The following is an 18,667-nucleotide window of genomic DNA, read 5'->3' as shown; positions in this document are numbered from 1 at the left end:
ATCTCTCAATTTAGGAAACATTTTTGGAAAGGGTAGATTTAGAGGAGAGATTCTAAATCCATTTTGAATGTATTTGTTTCTTGGCCTTCTTTAATTCCCCAACTGAACTCCCTTTCTAAATCCCATCCATTTTCTGCACCTACTCCATAGGCTTGTTTCTGTCTCTCCGTTGTTCTTAAATGTAAAAGGCCATACCTGGAATTTAAAAAATATAATTCCTGGTAATACAGCTTACTGTCATTTTCATATTTTTAAAACATTCTCTACATGCCTAATGTTTCGTGATTCATTTTAACCCGATGGTTTGCATTTGCTGTTTTTCACTCTACATCAGAACAGTTGGGTTTTACTCTTTAGTTTTTATGCCTGTTGAGCTTTCTGTGCTTTTGACAGGTAGTTTTGGGTCAGTTACAGTTTTAGTCTTACATTCCAAGTTGATAACTCTACCATATTTCACATTTCTAAATTTAACAGAGATGCTGTAGGTTAAAATTTGTTTTGATAAGTAATTACACTGGACCTAGGCAAAACCACTGAAGAACAAGTGTTTTCTTCCTTTTTACCACATACATATATGTTTTGATCACTGCTGCTTGAGTCCTCCTATTGGTATAATTCAGATCATATTTTTAGCTTGTTGCTGAGGATATCACATATAAGATGGGATCAAACCTGAAAGTAAGACACTAATGGTTCTCCATCCTCTAAAAACAAGGAAAACAAACTAGTGTGATGTGACTTGCATTTATGTGCACTCTGCATTGGTTTCCCGATAATACTGTAATATTGCTGACCACTTTCCCTGTTTTCCTCTTACACACATCTTAAAGTCATATTGGGAAAGACGGCAAAGCTTTTGAGAATATAAACAGACCTGTTTTGTTTTTTCTAAGTTCAACATATATTTGCAGAATTTTGTAAAATAAATGTTCATATCATAATTTAGAATTTATAGCCAAGGATTCTCAAAACAGAAGTTTCATCTTAGGATAGTGCTTGATATATCTAAGAAAAAGTTCAGTAACAGAGAAGAAATGTCTCAAATGTCTCATCAGTTTTAGAGTTTTTTGATATTAGGGAAAGGTAATAGAAAAACAGGTAAAATGTATAAAAACAGACCTGATCAACATCATAGGAGATATCTGCTATATAGCATGGGATATCATTACTTGAATGTTCTCAGGGAGGCAGCAAGTCAAAAGGCCTAGGTTCTAGTCCCAGCTTTATCATTTACCAGCTGTGTGCCCTTACTTCACCTGTTAGCCTTGCTCTAAATAGTAGTAGGAAAAAAAACACCTATCCTGCCTACCTCACAGGGCTGTTGTAAGGGTTTGACTGGTATACGTGGAAGTTCTTTCAAACTTGTAAAATGCTATATGACTATAAGGAAATATTAATGTATTTGTTCCAAGGTTATTAATAAAATTTGAGCTTAAAAGAAAAAAGACTACCAAATGGTAAAAACCAACTGAAAAAAGTCAAATTTGGCAACATGGAAATCACTGATCGTAGTAAGAATACAGTCTAACAATAGCATTAATAAGGAAAACAATTTGCAAGAGACTGAGTTATACAAGTGATGTGCAACAGTGGGCTGGCTAAGCTGTACCAAAGGAGCTGTACGAGATGGTCCACAGGGATGTGGAAAGTATGAGAATTTCTATTTCTATTTTGTCCGACAAGTAAAACAATTAAGTTATAATAATATTTACTATCTGGATTAACAGTGCCTCCCTCACAGACTGGAGAAGCTACCCTGATGTAAGAGAAAAAATGTCATAAAGTCAAAGGGTTAACAGTGGCACCCGCACTCCTACTTCTGCAGCTGTCATGTGACAAAGTTGTGCAGTTCAAATGTGCTGGATTAAGTGGAATTACGGATTATATCATTTTAACCAAATTAACCCCCAATCCAGCTTAAAAAGATTACAAAGAACTCTAGGCCCCGAGGCTAATACTAATAACAAAAGCACACATTAACAAGGAGAAAATGACAGGGCAACCACATCATCTGCTTTTTTAGCATAAGCACTTCAACAGCTACATTTTAGTGCAAAAAAGAAAATCACTAACAATCTAATGAGATCTAACAAAGCCCCTTAAATTCAAAATTATCAAGACTATTTGAAATATGGATTTGTTTACATTCATTAGATAATATAGTATTAACAAATTTTTTGGTGGGGCGTGGTGGCTTATGGCTATAACCCTAGCACTTTGGGCAGCTGAGGGAGGCGGACTGCTTGAGACCAGCAGTTCCAGACCACCCTGAGCAACATGGCAAGACCCCCATCTCTACAAAAAATAAAGAAAAATTAGCTGGGCTTGGGGTACACACCTGTAGTCCCAGCTACTTGGAAGGCTGAGGTGGGAGGATCATTTGAGCCCAGGAGGTCAAAGCTGCAGTGAGCTGTGATCATGCCACTGCGCTCCAGCCTGAGCGACAAAGCGAGACCCTGTCTCAAAATAAATAAATAAATTTTTTTGAATTAAACATATTATTTACTATTTAGATCCTCTTTACATTGTTTTATAATATGTACAGTATATTGCCATAGTAGTACATGTATATAACATATAAACAAATGAACACAAATGTATTGACAATATGTGCTCAAAAATATTTTACTGATAGGGCATATAATTAAAGTATAGAGACCCACTAGAAAAGTATGTAAGAAATAAAGATGCAATAATGAGTACTGGGAAGAGGAAGCAAGAAAGACAGGGCATGGAGGACCAGGGATATTTCTATGTCACCTTGTTCCTAAGATAGGAGAGCTTAAAGGTAAAGCTCTTAAACATTAACCTGCTTGTTAAAAAATGTAGATTCCAAACTTCACTCTTCTTCCATTTTGATTCAGCCAGCCTGGAATTATGTTCAGAAATTTGCATGTGATGCCAGTGGAACAATCTCAAACGAAAACTGGCCTAAAACAAGGTTTACATACCACTAGGAAGATTCCCCAAGAAAAGAACAGGTACAAGATGGGGCACTGTCCATGTGAGATTCCATGGTGAACAGAGTAGAAGGGATATAGGGAGAGAGGAGCAACTGGCCTTTATTAAGAGCAGACACATTGACTCCATTACAGAAGAGATTGTGCAACAGCTGACAGAAGAAATGTAGAGTTGGTGATGACAAGTCCAGGGAATTCGTCATGGAAACAAATATGCTCCTTTACTAGGATTAGTATAGAAACAGGAAAAAAAAAAAAAAAAAAAGGAATGTCTCCATTTTTATTTGAAAGAATTCATATTAAAATGAAGCACTTATAGTGTCTCATTTTTCTTAAATGCAGACTTTCATTTACCAAGAAGGTAAGAATTCATCCGGAGTATTTCTATTTTCAATTTAATTATTTTCAATCTGAAAATTATCTGATTCACTGTAGTTTTAATGGCACTCAAAATATTTTAAACAATAAAGTTTATTTTCTTGCCTTATTTCTTTACATATTCATTGGCACAACTCTGAAAAAACTAAGTCATAAAAATAGAAGGTTGCTGATTACATGGCGATTACAGCAGCTGGGTAACCATGTACTAATGCTACAGAAGGCAGCAGTTAATTGAGACACTAAAGTTACTTTGAGTATAAATGGAAGTTTGAAATGTGAAATCTGCTGGTTTTAGATCAAAGAGTTTTTATCTTCACTAATCATACTTCCAATTATTTTGATTTCTGATATGAGATATATTTAAGACTTTTCATAAGAAAAAAAGTACAATGTGTATAATTTTATCAAATCATGGGAATTAATAAGTGGAAGTTAGATTAGCAAATTCACTTCTTTAGTTAAAACACACACACACACACACACACACACACACAAAACAAATCAAGGCTTGAGCCTACTTGCCCTCTCTTTAATTTTATGCAACCCTTTGAGACCTTAAAATTTAAAACCTGTTTTTAGACATAAAAGTTCTGTTATTTTAAATATGTTTTAATCAAATTGTGACTTCAGTAAACTTATTTAAAGAAAAACTTTTCTATTTATAAAGGTAATACATGTTGCTTCAGAAAATACTGAATAGTATAAATAATATGAAAGCACCCATAATTTCATCACTCAGAGTACATTATGGTTAAGATGTCTGTGTATGGCCTTCCAAACCTTTAAAAAAATGAACATATATATACACATATATATGTGTGTGTGTGTGTGTATGTTTCTAATAAGAAAAATCAAAATATTACACATATACAGACAACATATATTGTTTAATATTGGAATTCTCAGTTTACCTTTTTTCCATATAATAATGTTCTTCATGTCAAAACAGACCACATCTTCATTTTTAACAGACCCTAAGTACGCTGATATAAGGATACAATGTAATCCCCCATCAAAGGGCATGTAGGTATTAGTTAACTTTTAAGAGTGGTAGGTTCATGAAAAAGAAAGTGGATGTTTAAATCTTATGTTCAAATAGGTTTCTTCTCTTACAAAGCTGGCATATAGGCCGGGCGCAGTGGCTCACGCCTGTAACCCAGCACTTTGGGAGGCCAAGGCGGGCGGATCACCTGAGGTCGGGAGTTCAAGACCAGCCTGACCAACATGGAGAAACCCCGTCTCTACTAAAAATACTAAAAATATTGAATTAAGGTATTGAATTAAGGTATTGATAATAGCTGGGCATGATGGTACATGCCTGTAATCCCAACTATAGGGAGGCTGAGGCAGGAGAATCACTTGAACCCAGGAGGCGGAGGTTGCTGTCAGCCGAGATTACGCCATTGCACTCCAGCCTGGGCAACAAGAGCGAAACTCCGTCTCCGAAAAAAAAAAAAACTCACACATAGATCTAGACTAAGACTAAGAGGTTGCCTTATTGTTGCTTTATGAGATAAAATTAGTTTTAAAATTAACTAGTTCATTTTATTATTTATCATTATCTGATAATATATGACTTCTATAATTTCAATGAAATAATCACAAATTATGATAACTGGTTTAAATAAACATATACCCATATATAAATTGGTAGTAATTTCTGGAGCAATAAAGAGTTGATGAAAAGTTCCTACCAATTTCATATACATACTCAAAGTAGTCATGTGCTAAATAAAAGCATACATTTAGATTACCTGAGTAAAAAGTACTGACTGTATAATTTAAGCATATTATACTTCAGAATCACATCTTTAACCTAGATAAAGTTGCGAAGCTGGAAACAATGCTTCTAACACGCTGAGGTACCACGTCATTGAAAAATTGTCCTTGCTGTTCTGAATCTGCCTTTGGAAGGCAACAGGTATAAAAATAAAGGATGATCAGAAAGTTACTTCCATTAGGAACACTAAACACTTAGCATGTACAACCAGCAAGTTTGAAAATCAATTAAGTCATTAGGGAAATGCAAATTAAAACCAAAATGAAATACTACTTAACAACCACTAAAATGGGTATACTAAAAAAGACAGTAACAATGGTTGGTGAGGATACTAAGAAACTGGAAGCCTCACATATTTCTGATGAGAAGGTAAAATGGTACAATTTTGGAAAACAGCTTGGTAATTTCTTAAAAACAAATATAAACTTACCATACAACCCAGTGGTTCCACTCCTAGGAATCTACTCAAGAGAAATAAAAACACATGTCTACACAAAAATTTGTATGTGAATGTTCACAGCAGCATTATTCATAATAGGCAAACATGGGAAACAACCCAAATGTCCATCAACTGATGAATGGAAACAATATGTGGCAAATCCTTAAAATGGAATATTATTCAACAATAAAAAGGAACACAATACTGATACATCCTACAATATGAAGAATTTCAAAAATGTTACACAAAGTAAAAGTCAGAAACAAAAGATTATATACTATGTAATTCTATTAACATAAAATGCCCAGAAAAAGTAGCAAGATTAACTTTCTAATAATCACCACCACTATCATCATTTATTCAGCATCAATATATTCCAGTATTTCGTATCTTAAAAGCTTACTGGCAAATGTCAACATCAGTGACTATCATCTTGACTTATACATCAACATTTTACTTGATATAGTTTTAACCAAAAAAACACAAACAAAACAAAACAAAACAAAAAAAATAGTTATAAGTTCACTAGGACTTATCTAGTTTATACACAGGTCAAATGCTTTAAAAACTATCTCTCTGGCTCCCTGACTTTGGTACATTTTAATTCTCAGTATCTCCACTCAAAATGGGCAAGGTAGAAGAAAACTGTCAAATTCTGTAGTATAGCAACTAATGATAAAAGCATAATTAACAAAACACTTTTAAGAAATACGTATATTCAAGTGATCCACAAATAACCAAGAGTTGTCAATGAAAAACAAGATTCAATCTAATTTCTCTCAACTTCTTTAAGAAATACAGAAGATATTTTGTCTGAAGGACTAGAGTAGTAAGAATTGATATATACTAGCCTATTAATAGCATACCTCTTTGAGAAAGTTTACTTTCTTCTACACTAGAATGTGTTTTGCCAGTAGAACGACATTCTGTTTTTAGTGTAGTGTTTAGAGGCTTTCTGGTGACTGACAGGATTTTAAAGACCTGAAACTATATCTGAATTGTAAGGTTAAGAACTGGAAAAAAAAAAGGGCTGGGTGAGGTGGCTCACGCCTGTAACCCAGCCCTTTGGGAGGCCAAGGCGGACAGATCACTTGAGGTCAGGAGTTTGAGACCACCTGGCACACATGGAGAAACCCCGTCTCTACTAAAAATACAAAAAATTAGCCAGGTGTGGTGGCAGGTGCCTGTAATCCCAGCTACTCGGGAGGCGGAGGCTGGAGAATCTGTTGAACGCGGGACGGGGGGGTTGCAGTGAGCCAAGATCGCACCATTGCATTCTAGCCTGGGCAACAAGAACTCCATCTCAAAAAGAGAAAAAAAAAAGCAAAAATTAGCCAGGAGTGATGGTACGTGCCTGTAGTTCCAGCAACTCAGGAGGCTGAGGCACAAGAATCACTTGAACCTGGGAGGCAGAGGTTGCAGTGAGCCAAGATTGTGCCACTGCACTACAGCCTGCACAGAATGAGACTCTGTCTCCACAAAAAAACAAAAAAACAAACAAACAAAAAAAGAGTTTAAAGAAGATTCAGAAAATGTGAATGGCTTTCCTGAGCCAGAACACTAACAAAATACTACTTAGCCCAGGAAAGAGATATTTTGTAAAAAAAAAAGTTTGCAAACTTTTTGCGCTATGTGCATTTTAAACTGTAATACTGCAATTAAAAAGATAAAGTAGGAAATTCTTATTCTAACACTGTAATTGGAAAACTCCTAAGAAGAGGTGTTAAAAACCAAGAAGGATGTTAAGTGAGCTTCTGTAACTGTACCAACCTTAACTGCAAAACTGATGAAGACCTAAGGTATTCAAAATGGAATGCACATGATCTCAGGGGGCATAAAAATCCATTGAGGTGCTTGTTAGACTTACAGAACTATCACAAGAATTTTTCTGACAGTAAAAACTTAGGAGAAGAATACGTAAGGACCTTGGTCAAAAGGGATTTTTGTAAACAGGATAATTTCCTATCAAATAGTATCATTTCGGCTTATCAAGAATGCCTGTAAGTTTGACTTTAGTTCTTCACAAGTATATATACGGTGTATACCAATAACAAAATTTCACTAATTTGCCAGCATCCACTATCATTAAATTAACGCATTCTTAATTACCTTAAACCTAAAGAAGCTTTTTTATTGAATTAAGGTATTGATAATGGCTGTGTTGTTGGAAATATCCCCACAGTGAATGGCAGCAGGTATAATTTAGATCAGAAGTATTAATGCAGTAGAGGAAATTTGACAATTTTTTAAAGAGCTGAAGAAATCTGGATGTTTTAGAGTTATAAGAACCAAGAATAAAATATGGTGCATAAATTGAGGAATAAATCATGACACATTCCAAAGCTTTTGCTATTTCAACATTTTGAAAGAAACAGTTAAAGAAGGTTTAATTCTAACATTACCGTTGAAGCAGATGGTGGATCTGGTGACTGCCCTTGACGGTTCCTTGTGTGCTGGTTTAACCCACTGGGATTTGAAGACGGTGTTGTAGGAAGCTGGGTACTGGCTGCAGGTTGCTGAGATGACTCTACTTTGTGGCTCTTATTTGAGCCATCCAATCTGCTGCTTCTCTCTATGGCAATCAGGTCACGAATTTTTTGCAGCTGCTCCACTGAAGCTTTTTTAGGAAAGATGAGATGTGTTTCTCCCTGGAATTTATAAAATTAGAAAAAATGTGAACCTTTGCTTTATGCAGTCATTCTTTTGTGCATACACACACATACACACACACACACAGACGTATAATGAAACCAATAGTATAGAATGCATGTTTCTAAAATCATACTGTTTTCTTACCATTATTGTTATTTTTAAATACAGTCTAAGGTAAATAATGCCTAAACATAAACCACAAAATTATAAAAAAAATTTATCTCCTTTTGGGCATTTAATCTTTAGCCTATTTAATGTGGTTCAAAGGACCTTCAGGAAAAAATATTTGATCTTCTAGAAACAATAAGTCAGATGGCCTCATAACGGTTGCAAAAATGCATATTCCTATCCTCTCTGCAATAGTATATGATACTACTATTCTCTATGAAATTCCCTATGAAATAATAATGACAGTAGAGATACAGCCACACAAAAGAACCCAGGGTCACATAAAACCAATAAGAAGTTATCTAACAACCTTTGAATCTTGTTAATCTGAGTCTTTAAAGAATAGCTACATGATTAGAAGTCTGTGTATGGGGCCCACTAATTTTTCCAAGGTAACAAAAAGTACACCCTGATAGTCAATCCAAAAGTATGGATGGTTAACAGTAATAGAAAGGTAATCTGAAGAAAACAAAAAAAATTAAAACTATGTCTTTGAGTAACGATTCATTTAAAGAATACCTACAAATATGCTGAGAATGCTTTAAAATAAAATGCTACAACAAATTCTATAATGTAAAACAGTAAATTACAAAACAAGAAAAAAGGTGAAATGAAATGAAAATTTATTCGATCAAATTTCTGGATACTGAGAACAAACAATGTTAAAACAGTAATTTCTCCAACTGCAAATGAGATAAAAAGTTGCAGCTGGGCATGGTGGCGCACGCCTGTAATCCCAGCACTTTGGGAGGCCCAGATGGGTGAATTACCTGAAGTCAGGGGTTCGAGACCAGCCTGGCCAACATGGCAAAATCCCGTCTCTACCAAAAATACAAAAATGAGCCGGGCATGGTGGCAGGTGCCTGTAATCCTAGCTACTTGGGAGGCTGAGGCAGGAGAATTGCTCGAACCTGGGAGGCAGAGGTTGCAATGAGCTGAGACGACACCACTGCACTCCGGCCTAGGTGACAGAGCGGGCTCAGTCTCAAAAAAAAAAAAAAAAAAAAAAAAGTTGCTAGAGCCTGCAGTACACAACCTGCAGATCATGAGCATTTAAATTAAACTCCAAAATGGACAATATTACTGAATTTCCCTGGTGACGGCAGACCTATAGGAATCAACTGAACAAGACATTACTCAATGACATGAAAGTCAATTTCATTTGAATCCTTTTTAAAAAGCCGGAAAAGACCAGCAAGCTCCATGTATGATTCATAATTGCTATAACAAAGATAACTACAATGTATTGTCTTCGTGTGTTCTAGGTACTGTGCTAGGCTTTTTTTTCTCTGAGGCAGGGTCTCCCTCTGTTACCTAAGCTGGAGTGCAGTGGAGTGATCAAAGCTATAACCTCAAACTCCTGGGCTCAAGCGATCTTCCATCCTCAGCCTCCCAGTAGCTAGGACTACAGGTGCATGCCACCACACCTGGATGATTTTTTTATTTTTTGGAGAGACAGGGATCTTTCTCTTTTGGCCAGGCTGATTGCAAACTCCTAACCTCAAATGATCCTCCCACCTCAGCCTCCTAAAGCAAAATGCTAAGCATTTTAAACACATTATCTCAAGTAATACTAACAACTACCCTGAAAAGTAGGTATTAGACTAATACTCACTTTTTTTTTTTTTGGTAGATAGTTTTGCTCTTATTGCCCAGTCTGGAGTGCAGTGGTGTGATCTCGGCTCACTGCAACCTCCGCCTCCCGGGCTCAAGCGATTCTCCTGCCTCAGCTTCCCGAGTAGCTGGGATTATAGGCATGCGCCACCACGCCTGGCTAATTTTTGTATTTTTTAGTAGAGACAAGGTTTCACCACATTGGTCAGGCTGGTCTCAAACTCCTGACCTCAGGTGATCTGCCCACCTCAGTCTCCCAAAATGCTGGAATTATAGGCGTGAGCCACCGCGCCTGGCCAATATGCATTTATTATATGAAAATACAAAGGCTCGGGGAAGTTAAACAACCTGCTCGAAGCCACAGAATAACTGGCAGAGCAGAGATTCAGACTCCATGACCTTAATCGTTATGCTATAACTGACTCCATCTTCGACTGAACAGAGACCAAAACCCACGAGCTTAAACAAATAGTTGAAGGGAATAAGCAGACAACATTTGTACAATTGTAACGATTAGACGACTGCCAAAAATTGTAACACAATGCTTTTTCAACATTAGAAAGAATCTTCCTACATCTAGGAGGAGGCCTAGGAAGAGAAACCAGACATCTGGTTTAAAACCAAATATAGAGGCATCTGATCTCATACTGTTACTGGAACAGCACTGAGAAAGGCAAATAACTCCATGGACAGAGAAGGAAAAAGAGCATGACAGGTTATTTAGATACAGTCTCAGTCCACAACTCAGAGAGGGCCCCATTAAGACAGAAATGCTGCTCATGCCATGCTCCCTTCCCTTCAATCTCCTTACAACCAGTCCTAAAAGAAGATATAATTATGGTCAAAGTGTCTAAATCAAAAAATTTAACCAACAGCACTGTTATTTTCATAAATGGACAAAATTATAAGCTTAATGCACTAGATGTAATAACATTTTAAGAAATCAAAAAGAGGCCAGGCGCGGTGGCTCACGCCTGTAATCCCAGCACTTTGGGAGACTGAGGCGGGTGGATCACCTGAGGTCAGGAGTTCTAGACCAGCCTGGCCAACATGGTGAAACCTTGTCTCTACTAAAAGTACAAAAATTAGCCAGGCATGGTGACAGGTGCCTGTAATCCCGGCTACTCAGGGGGCCGAGGCAGGAGAATCACTTGAACCCAGGAGGTGGAAGTTGCAGTGAGTCGAGATAGCGCTATAGCACTCCAGTCTGGGGGACGAGAACGAGACTTTGTCTCAAAAAACAAAACAACAACAAAAAAAGGCTGGACGCAGTGGCTCACGCCTGTAATCTCAGCACTTTGGGAGGCTGAGGCAGGCAAATCACGAGGTCAGGAGTTCGAGACCAGCCTGGTCAACACGGTGAAACCCGTCTCTACTAAAATACAAAAATTGGCTGGGGGGGTGCCTATAATTCCAACTACTTGGGAGGCTGAGGCAGGAGAATCACTTGAACCCAGGAGGCGGAGGTTGCAGTGAGCCGAGATCGTGCCACTGCACTCCAGCCTGGGCGACAGAACTAAACTCCATCTCAAAAAAAAAAAAAAGAGAGAAATCAAAAAGAATTCTAGTATTTAACAAATTTGTTTCTCAAGGAATTTTTGTTGAGACAATTCTTACTACAGGATATTCAGCAAACCTGACCCTGACTACTAAATGCTGAAAATATCATCCAGTCAACAGAACAACCAAACTGCCCTAGCAAATTTCCCATTCTCATCTTCAACAGGTTGAAGAAAGAGGTGCAGGTGGAGGGGGCAGGTATGGCTCCTAGTGGAAAACTACTTCACTGAGATAAACTGTAGGGTCACATATCCATTTGGAACCCAATCTTTTTCATTTCAACATCACTCTCAGAAACTGTCATAAAAAAGAATGCAGCCTCAGAGACAAGTGGGCCTAAAAGTAACCAGAATTTTAACATAGTTGAAAATTTTGGGATAGGTCTTAGGTTCATACTCCATTTTCAAAAGCCCAGCACGCTGGGAAAATCAGATATCCATACGCAAAGGAATGAAACCAGAACCCATCTATTTCTTACCATATAAAAAAATCAAATCAAGATGGATTAGAGTCTGGGCACGGTGGCTCGTGCCTATAATCCCAGCATTTTGGGAGGCTGAGGCAGGTGGATCACTTGAGGTAGGGAGTTCGAGACCAGCCTGGCCAACATGGCAAAACCCCGTCTCTACTAAAAATACAAAAATTAGCCGGGCGTGGTGGTAGGTGCCTGTAATCCCAGCTAGTCGGGAGACTGAGGCAAGAGAATCACTTGAACCCCAGAGGTGGTGGTTGCAGTGAGCCAGGATCACACCATTACACTCCAGCCTGGGTGACAGAGCAAGACTCCATCTCAAAAAAAAAAAGATGGGCCAGGCACGGTGGCTCATGCCTGTAATCCAAGAACTTTGGGAGGCCGAGGTGAGTGGACCACCTGAGGTCAGGAGTTCAAGACCAGCCTGGCCAACATGGTGAAACCCTGTCTCTACCAAAAATAAAAAAGAAAAAGAGCTGGGCGTGGTGGTGGACACCTGTAATCCCAGTTACTCGGGAGACTGAGGCAGGAGAATCGCTTGAACCTGGCAGAGGCTGCAGTGAGCGGTGACTGTGCCACTGCACTCCAGCCAGGGCAACAAGAGGCGAAACTCCATCTAAAAAAAAAAAAAAAAGATGGATTAGAGACTTAAGTGTAAGACCTTAAACTATAACCTTAAACTATAAGACTACTAGAAGAAAATATTGGGAAAACACTTCAGGAAATTAGTCTGGGCAAAGATTTCATGAGTAAGATTTTTTTTTTTTTTTGGAAGCGGAGTCTCGCTCTGTCGCCCAGGTTGGAGTGCAGTGGTGCAATCTTGGCTCACTGCAACCTCCATTCTCCTGCCTCAGCCTCCTGAGTAGCTGGGACTACAGGTGCCCACCAGCATGCCCGGCTAATTTTTTGTATTTTTAGTAGAGACAGGGTTTCGCCGTGTTAGACATGGTCTCAATCTCCTGACCTCGTGATCCGCCCACTTCGGCTTCCCGAAGTGCTGGGATTACAGGCGTGAGCCACCACGCCCGCCCTCATGAGTATGACTTTAATAGCACAGACAACTAAAGCAAAAATTGACTAAAGGCATCACATCAAATTAAAAAGTTTATGCACAGCAAAGGAAAGAACAAACAATGTGAAGAGACAAACTAGAAAGTGAAAGAAAATATGTGCAAACTATTCAAATGACAAGGGATTAAGAACCAGGATACAAAAGGAACCAAAACAACTTAATAACTAAAAACAAATCTCATTTAAAGATGAGCAAAAGAGGCCGGCGTGGTGGCTCACGCCTGTAATCCCAGCACTTTGGGAGACAGAGGTAGGTGGATCACTTGAGGTCAGAAGTTCGAGACCAGTCTGGCCAACATGGTGAAACCCCATCTCTACAAAAAATACAAAAGAATTAGTCGGGCAAGGTGGCGTGCACCTGCAGTCCCAGCTACTCAGGAGGCTGAGGCAGGAGAATCACTTGAACTTGAGAGGTAAAGGCTGCAGTAAGCCGAGATTGTGCCACTGCTCTCCAGCCTGGGCAACAAAGTGGGACTCTGTTTCAAAAAATAATTAAAAATAAAAATAAAAATGAGCAAAAGATCTGAATAGACATTTCTCAAAGGAAGACATACCATTGGCTAACAGGTATATGAAAAAAATGCCTAACATCACTAATTATCAGAGAAATGAAAATCAAAACTATAATGAGATATTATCTCACTCCAGTTAAAATAGTTATTATCAAAAAGACAGAAAACAAATGCGGGCAAGGATGCAAAGAATCTTTTTTTTTTTGAATTTTTTTTTTATTATTATACTTTAAGTTCTAGGGTACATGTGTACAATGTGCAGGTTTGTTACATATGTATACATGTGCCATGTTGGTGTGCTGCACCCATTAACTTGTCATTTACATTAGGTATATTTCCTAATGCTATCCCTCCCCCCTCCCCCATCCCCACAACAGGACCTGGTGTGTGATGTTCCCCTTCCTGTGTCCAAGTGATCTCATTGTTCAATTCCCACCTATGAGTGAGAATATGCAGTATTTGATTTTCTGTTCTTGCGATAGTTTGCTGAGAATGATGGTTTCCAGCTGCATCCATGTCCCTACAAAGGACATGAACTCATCCTTTTTTATGGCTGCACAGTATTCCATGGTTTATATGTGCCACATTTTCTTAATCCAGTCTGTCACTGATGGACATTTGGGTTGATTCCAAGTCTTCCTATTGTGAATAGTGCCACAATAAACATACGTTTGCATGTGTCTTTATAGCAGCATGATTTATAATCCTTTGGGTATATCCCCAGTAATGGGATGGCTGGGTCAAATGGTATTTCTAGTGAATGAACTCCCATTCACAATAGCTTCAAAGAAAATAAAATACCTAGGAATCCAACTTAGAAGGGATGTAAAGGACCTCTTCAAGGAGAACTACAAACCAATGCTCAGTGAAATAAAAGAGGACACAAACAAATGGAAGAATATACCATGCTCACGGATAGGAAGAATCAGTATTGTGAAAATGGCCATACTGCCCAAGGTAATTTATAGATTCAATGCCATCCCCATTAAGCTACCAATGATTTTCTTCATAGAATTGGAAAAAACTGCTTTAAAGTTCATATGGAACCAAAAAATACCCCACATTGCCAAGACAATACTAAGCCAAAAGAACAAAACTGGAGGCATCATGCTACCTGACTTCAAACTATACTACAAGGCTACAGTAACCAAAACAGCATGGTACTGGTACCAAAACAGAGATATAGACCAACGGAACAGAACAGAGCCCTCAGAAATAATACCACACATCTACAGCCATCTGATCTTTGACAAACCTGACAAAAACCAGAAATGGGGAAAGGATTCCCTATTTAATAAATGGTGCTGGGAAAATTGGCTAGCCATAAGTAGAAAGCTGAAACTGGATCCTTTCCTTACTCCTTATACGAAAATTAATTCAAGACGGATTAGAGACTTAAATGTTAGACCTAATACCATAAAAACCCTAGAAGAAAACCTAGGTAATACCATTCAGGACATAGGCATGGGCAAGGACTTCCTCTCTAAAACACCAAAAGCAATGGCAACAAAAGCCAAAATGGACAAATGGGATCTAATTAAACTAAAGAGCTTCTGCACTGCAAAAGAAACTACCATCAGAGTGAACAGGCAACCTACAGAATGGGAGAAAATTTCTGCAATCTACTCATCTGACAAAGGGCTAATATCCAGAACCTATAAAGAACTCAATCAAATTTACAAGAAAAAACCAACCCCATCAAAAAGTGGGCAAAGGATATGAACAGACACTTCTCAAAAGACATTCATATAGACAACAGACACATGAAAAAATGCTCATCATCAGAGAAATGCAAATCAAAACCACGAGATACCATCTCACACCAGTTAGAATGGCAATCATTAAAAAATCAGGAAACAACAGGTGCTGGAGAGGATGTGGAGAAATAGGAACACTTTTACACTGTTGGTGGGACTGTAAATTAGTTCAACCATTGTGGAAAACAGTGTGGTGATTCCTCAAGATCTAGAGCAAATAATCTTTTATACATTGTTAGTGGGAATACAAATTAGTATGTAAACTAAGAAAAAGAGTATGAAGTTTCCTCAAAAAAACTAAAAATAGAACTACCATATGATTTACTAATCCTACTGCTAGGCACATATCCAAAAAAAGTAATCATTTTTAAATGATCTTTAATTTAAAAAAAAATTCTTATGCTTAAATTTTAAGCATTTTTAATTTTTTTTAATTCTATTTTTTTATTTCAATAGGTTTTTGGGGAAGGGGTTGGTTTCTGGTTACATGGATAATTTATTTAGCGGTGATTTCTGAGGTTTTGATGCACTTATAACCCGACTAAATGTATAGTCTTTTATCCCTCGCACCCTTCCTACTCTTCCCCTCTCCAAGTCCCCAAAGTCCACTGTATGGTTCTTAGGCCTTTGTGTCCATATAGCTTAGCTCCCACTTGTAAGTGAGAACTTATAAGTGAGAACATACAATGTTTGGTTTTCCATTCCTCAGTTACCTCACTTAGAATAATGGTCTCCAATTCCATTCAGGTTGCTGATGCCATTCAGGTTGCAAATGACATTATTTCATTCTTTTTTTATAGCTGAGTAGTATCCACAGTATTCCACTTTTTTATTTGAGACAGAGTTTTGCTCTTGTCACCCAAGTGGGAGTGTAATGGCATGATCTCAGCTCACTGCAATCTCTGCCTCCTGGGTTCAAGTGATTCTCCCCTCAGCCTCCTGAGTAGCTGGGACTACAAGTGTCCACCACCATGCCCAGCAAATTTTTGTATTTTTAGTAGAGATGGGGTTTCACCATGTTGGCCAGGGTGGTCTTGAACTCCTGACCTTGAGTGATCCACCCACAATGGCCTCCCAAAGTGCTAGGATTACAGCCATGAGCCACTACGGCCTGGCCTCCACATTTTCTTCATCCACTTGTTGACTGATGGATTGATTCCATATTTTTGCAATAGCAAACTGTGCTACTATAAACATGCGTGTGCAAGTATCTTTTTCATATAATGACTTCTTTTCCTCTGGGTAGATATCCAAGTACAGGAATTGCTGGATCAACTGGTAGATCTACTTTTAGTTCTTTAAGGACTCTCCACGTTGTTTTCCATAGGGGTCATACTAGTTTACATTCCCACCAACAGTGTAAAAGTTTTCACTAACATCTCTTATTTTTTGATTTTTTAATTATGGCCATTCTTGCAGGAGTAAGGTGGTGACACACTGTGGTTTTGATTTGATTTCCCTGATAAAGATGTTGAACATTTTTTCATATGTTTATTGGCCATTTGTGTATCTTTTGAGAACTGTCTATTCACGTCCTTAGCCAACTTTTTGATGGGATTTTTTTTCTCACTGATTTGAGTTCCTTCTAGATTCTAGATATTAGTCCTTTGTCAGATGCCTAGTTTGTGAAGATTTTCTCCCATTCTGTGGGTTGTCTGTTACCTATGCTGATTATTTTAGCTGTGCAGAAGCTTTTTAGTATAAGCTCCATCTATTTATCTTTGTTTTTATTGCATTTGCTGTTGGGTTCTTGGTCATGAAGTCTTCATCTAAGCCAATGTCTAGACAGGTTTTTATGGTGTTATCTTCTAGAATTTTTTATGGTTCCAGGTCTTAGATGTAAGTCTTTCATACAGCTCCAGCTGATTTTTGTATAAGGTAAGAGATGAGGATCCAGTTTCAATCTTCTGCATATGGCTTGCCAATTATCCCCGCACCACTGAATAGGTGTCCTTTCCCCACTTTATGTTTTGTTTGCTTTGTTGAAGATCAGTTGGCTGTAAGTATTTGGCTTTAATTTCTGAGTTATTTATTGTATTATATTAGTCTATGTGCCTATGTTTATGCCAGTACCATGCTGTTTTGTTGACTATAGTCTTGTAGTATATTTTGAGGTCAAGTAATGTGATTTGTCCAGATTTGTTTTTTCTTTAGTCTTGTTTTGGCTATGTAGGCTGCTTTTAAAAATTTTAGAACTGTTTTTTTCTAGTTCTATGGAGAATGATGATGGTATTTTGATGGGAATGGCACTGAATTTGGAGATTGCTTTTGGTAGTATGGTCATTTTCATAGTATTGATTCTACCCTTCCATGAGTATGGGATGTGTTTCCATTTGTTTGTGTTGTCTATGATTTCCTTCAGCAATGTTTTGTAGTTTTCCTTGTAGAGGTCTTTCACGTGCTTGGTTAGGTATATTCCTAAGTATTTTATTTTATTTTATTGAAGCTATTATAAAAGGAGTTCTTGATTCTCAGCTTGGTCGCTGTGGTGCACTAATAGTGCTACTGATTTGGGTACATTAATTTTGTATTCTGAAACTTTACTGAATTCACTTATCAGCTCTAGGAGCTTTTTGGATGAGTCTTTAGGGTTTTCCAGGTATACGATCATATCATCAGCAAAGAGCAACAGTTTATTCCTCTTTACCAATTTTGATGTTCTTTATTTCTTTCTCTTGTCTGACTGCTCTGGCTAGGACTTCTAGTACTATGTTGAATAGAAGTGGTGAAAGTGGGCATCCTTGTCTTGTTCTGGTTCTCAGAGGGAATGCTTTCTGCTTTTCCCTATTCAGTATACTGTTGGCTGTGAGTCTGTCACACACAGCTTTGATTACCTTAAGGTATGTCCCTTCTATGTCAATTTTGCAGACCTGTCTAGTGCTATCAGTGAGTACTGAAGACTCCACTTTTATTGTGTTGTCGTCTATCTCATTTCTTAGGTCTAGTAGCAATTGTTGTATAAATTTGGGAGCTCCAGTGTTAGGTGCATACATATTTAGGACTGTAATACTTTCCTGTTGAACTAGGCCTTTTATCATTATATAATGCCCTTCTTCGTTTTTTTTTAATTGTTGCTTTGAAGTCTGTTTTGTATAAGAATAGCTACTCCTGCTGGCTTTTTGCATGGAATATATTTTTTCACCCCTTTACCTTAAGTTTATGTTAGTCTTTATGCATTGAGTCTCTTGGAGACAGAGAATACTTGGTTGGTAAATTCTTATTCATTCTGCCATTCTGTGGAGCATTTAGGCCACTGACATTCAATGTTAGTACTGAGATGTGAGGTACTATTCTAGTGATC

At 37.8% G+C, this 18,667-nt stretch overlaps 2 protein-coding genes across 4 annotated transcripts in view; one reads left to right on the top strand and one right to left on the bottom strand.

Annotated features, from left to right (window-relative positions):
* OXSM (3-oxoacyl-ACP synthase, mitochondrial) overlaps nt 1–18,667 on the top strand; it is a 488,173-nt gene that overhangs the window by 446,478 nt on the left and 23,028 nt on the right. The window lies entirely within an intron of this gene.
* Nucleotides 1–18,667, bottom strand: part of NGLY1 (N-glycanase 1) — a 67,744-nt gene that overhangs the window by 36,951 nt on the left and 12,126 nt on the right. For all 3 annotated transcript variants that reach the window (XM_050779459.1, XM_050779460.1, XM_050779462.1), the window contains exon 3: nt 7,963–8,208. In XM_050779459.1, coding sequence (XP_050635416.1) covers nt 7,963–8,208 — 246 coding nt within the window. The remainder of the gene's footprint in view (nt 1–7,962; nt 8,209–18,667) is intronic.

Source organism: Macaca thibetana, chromosome 2 (genome assembly GCF_024542745.1).
Source record: "Macaca thibetana thibetana isolate TM-01 chromosome 2, ASM2454274v1, whole genome shotgun sequence".
Taxonomy (NCBI): Eukaryota; Metazoa; Chordata; class Mammalia; order Primates; family Cercopithecidae; genus Macaca; species Macaca thibetana.
Note: the sequence above shows the minus strand (reverse complement) of the source record. Positions and strands in the feature narration are given on the sequence as shown.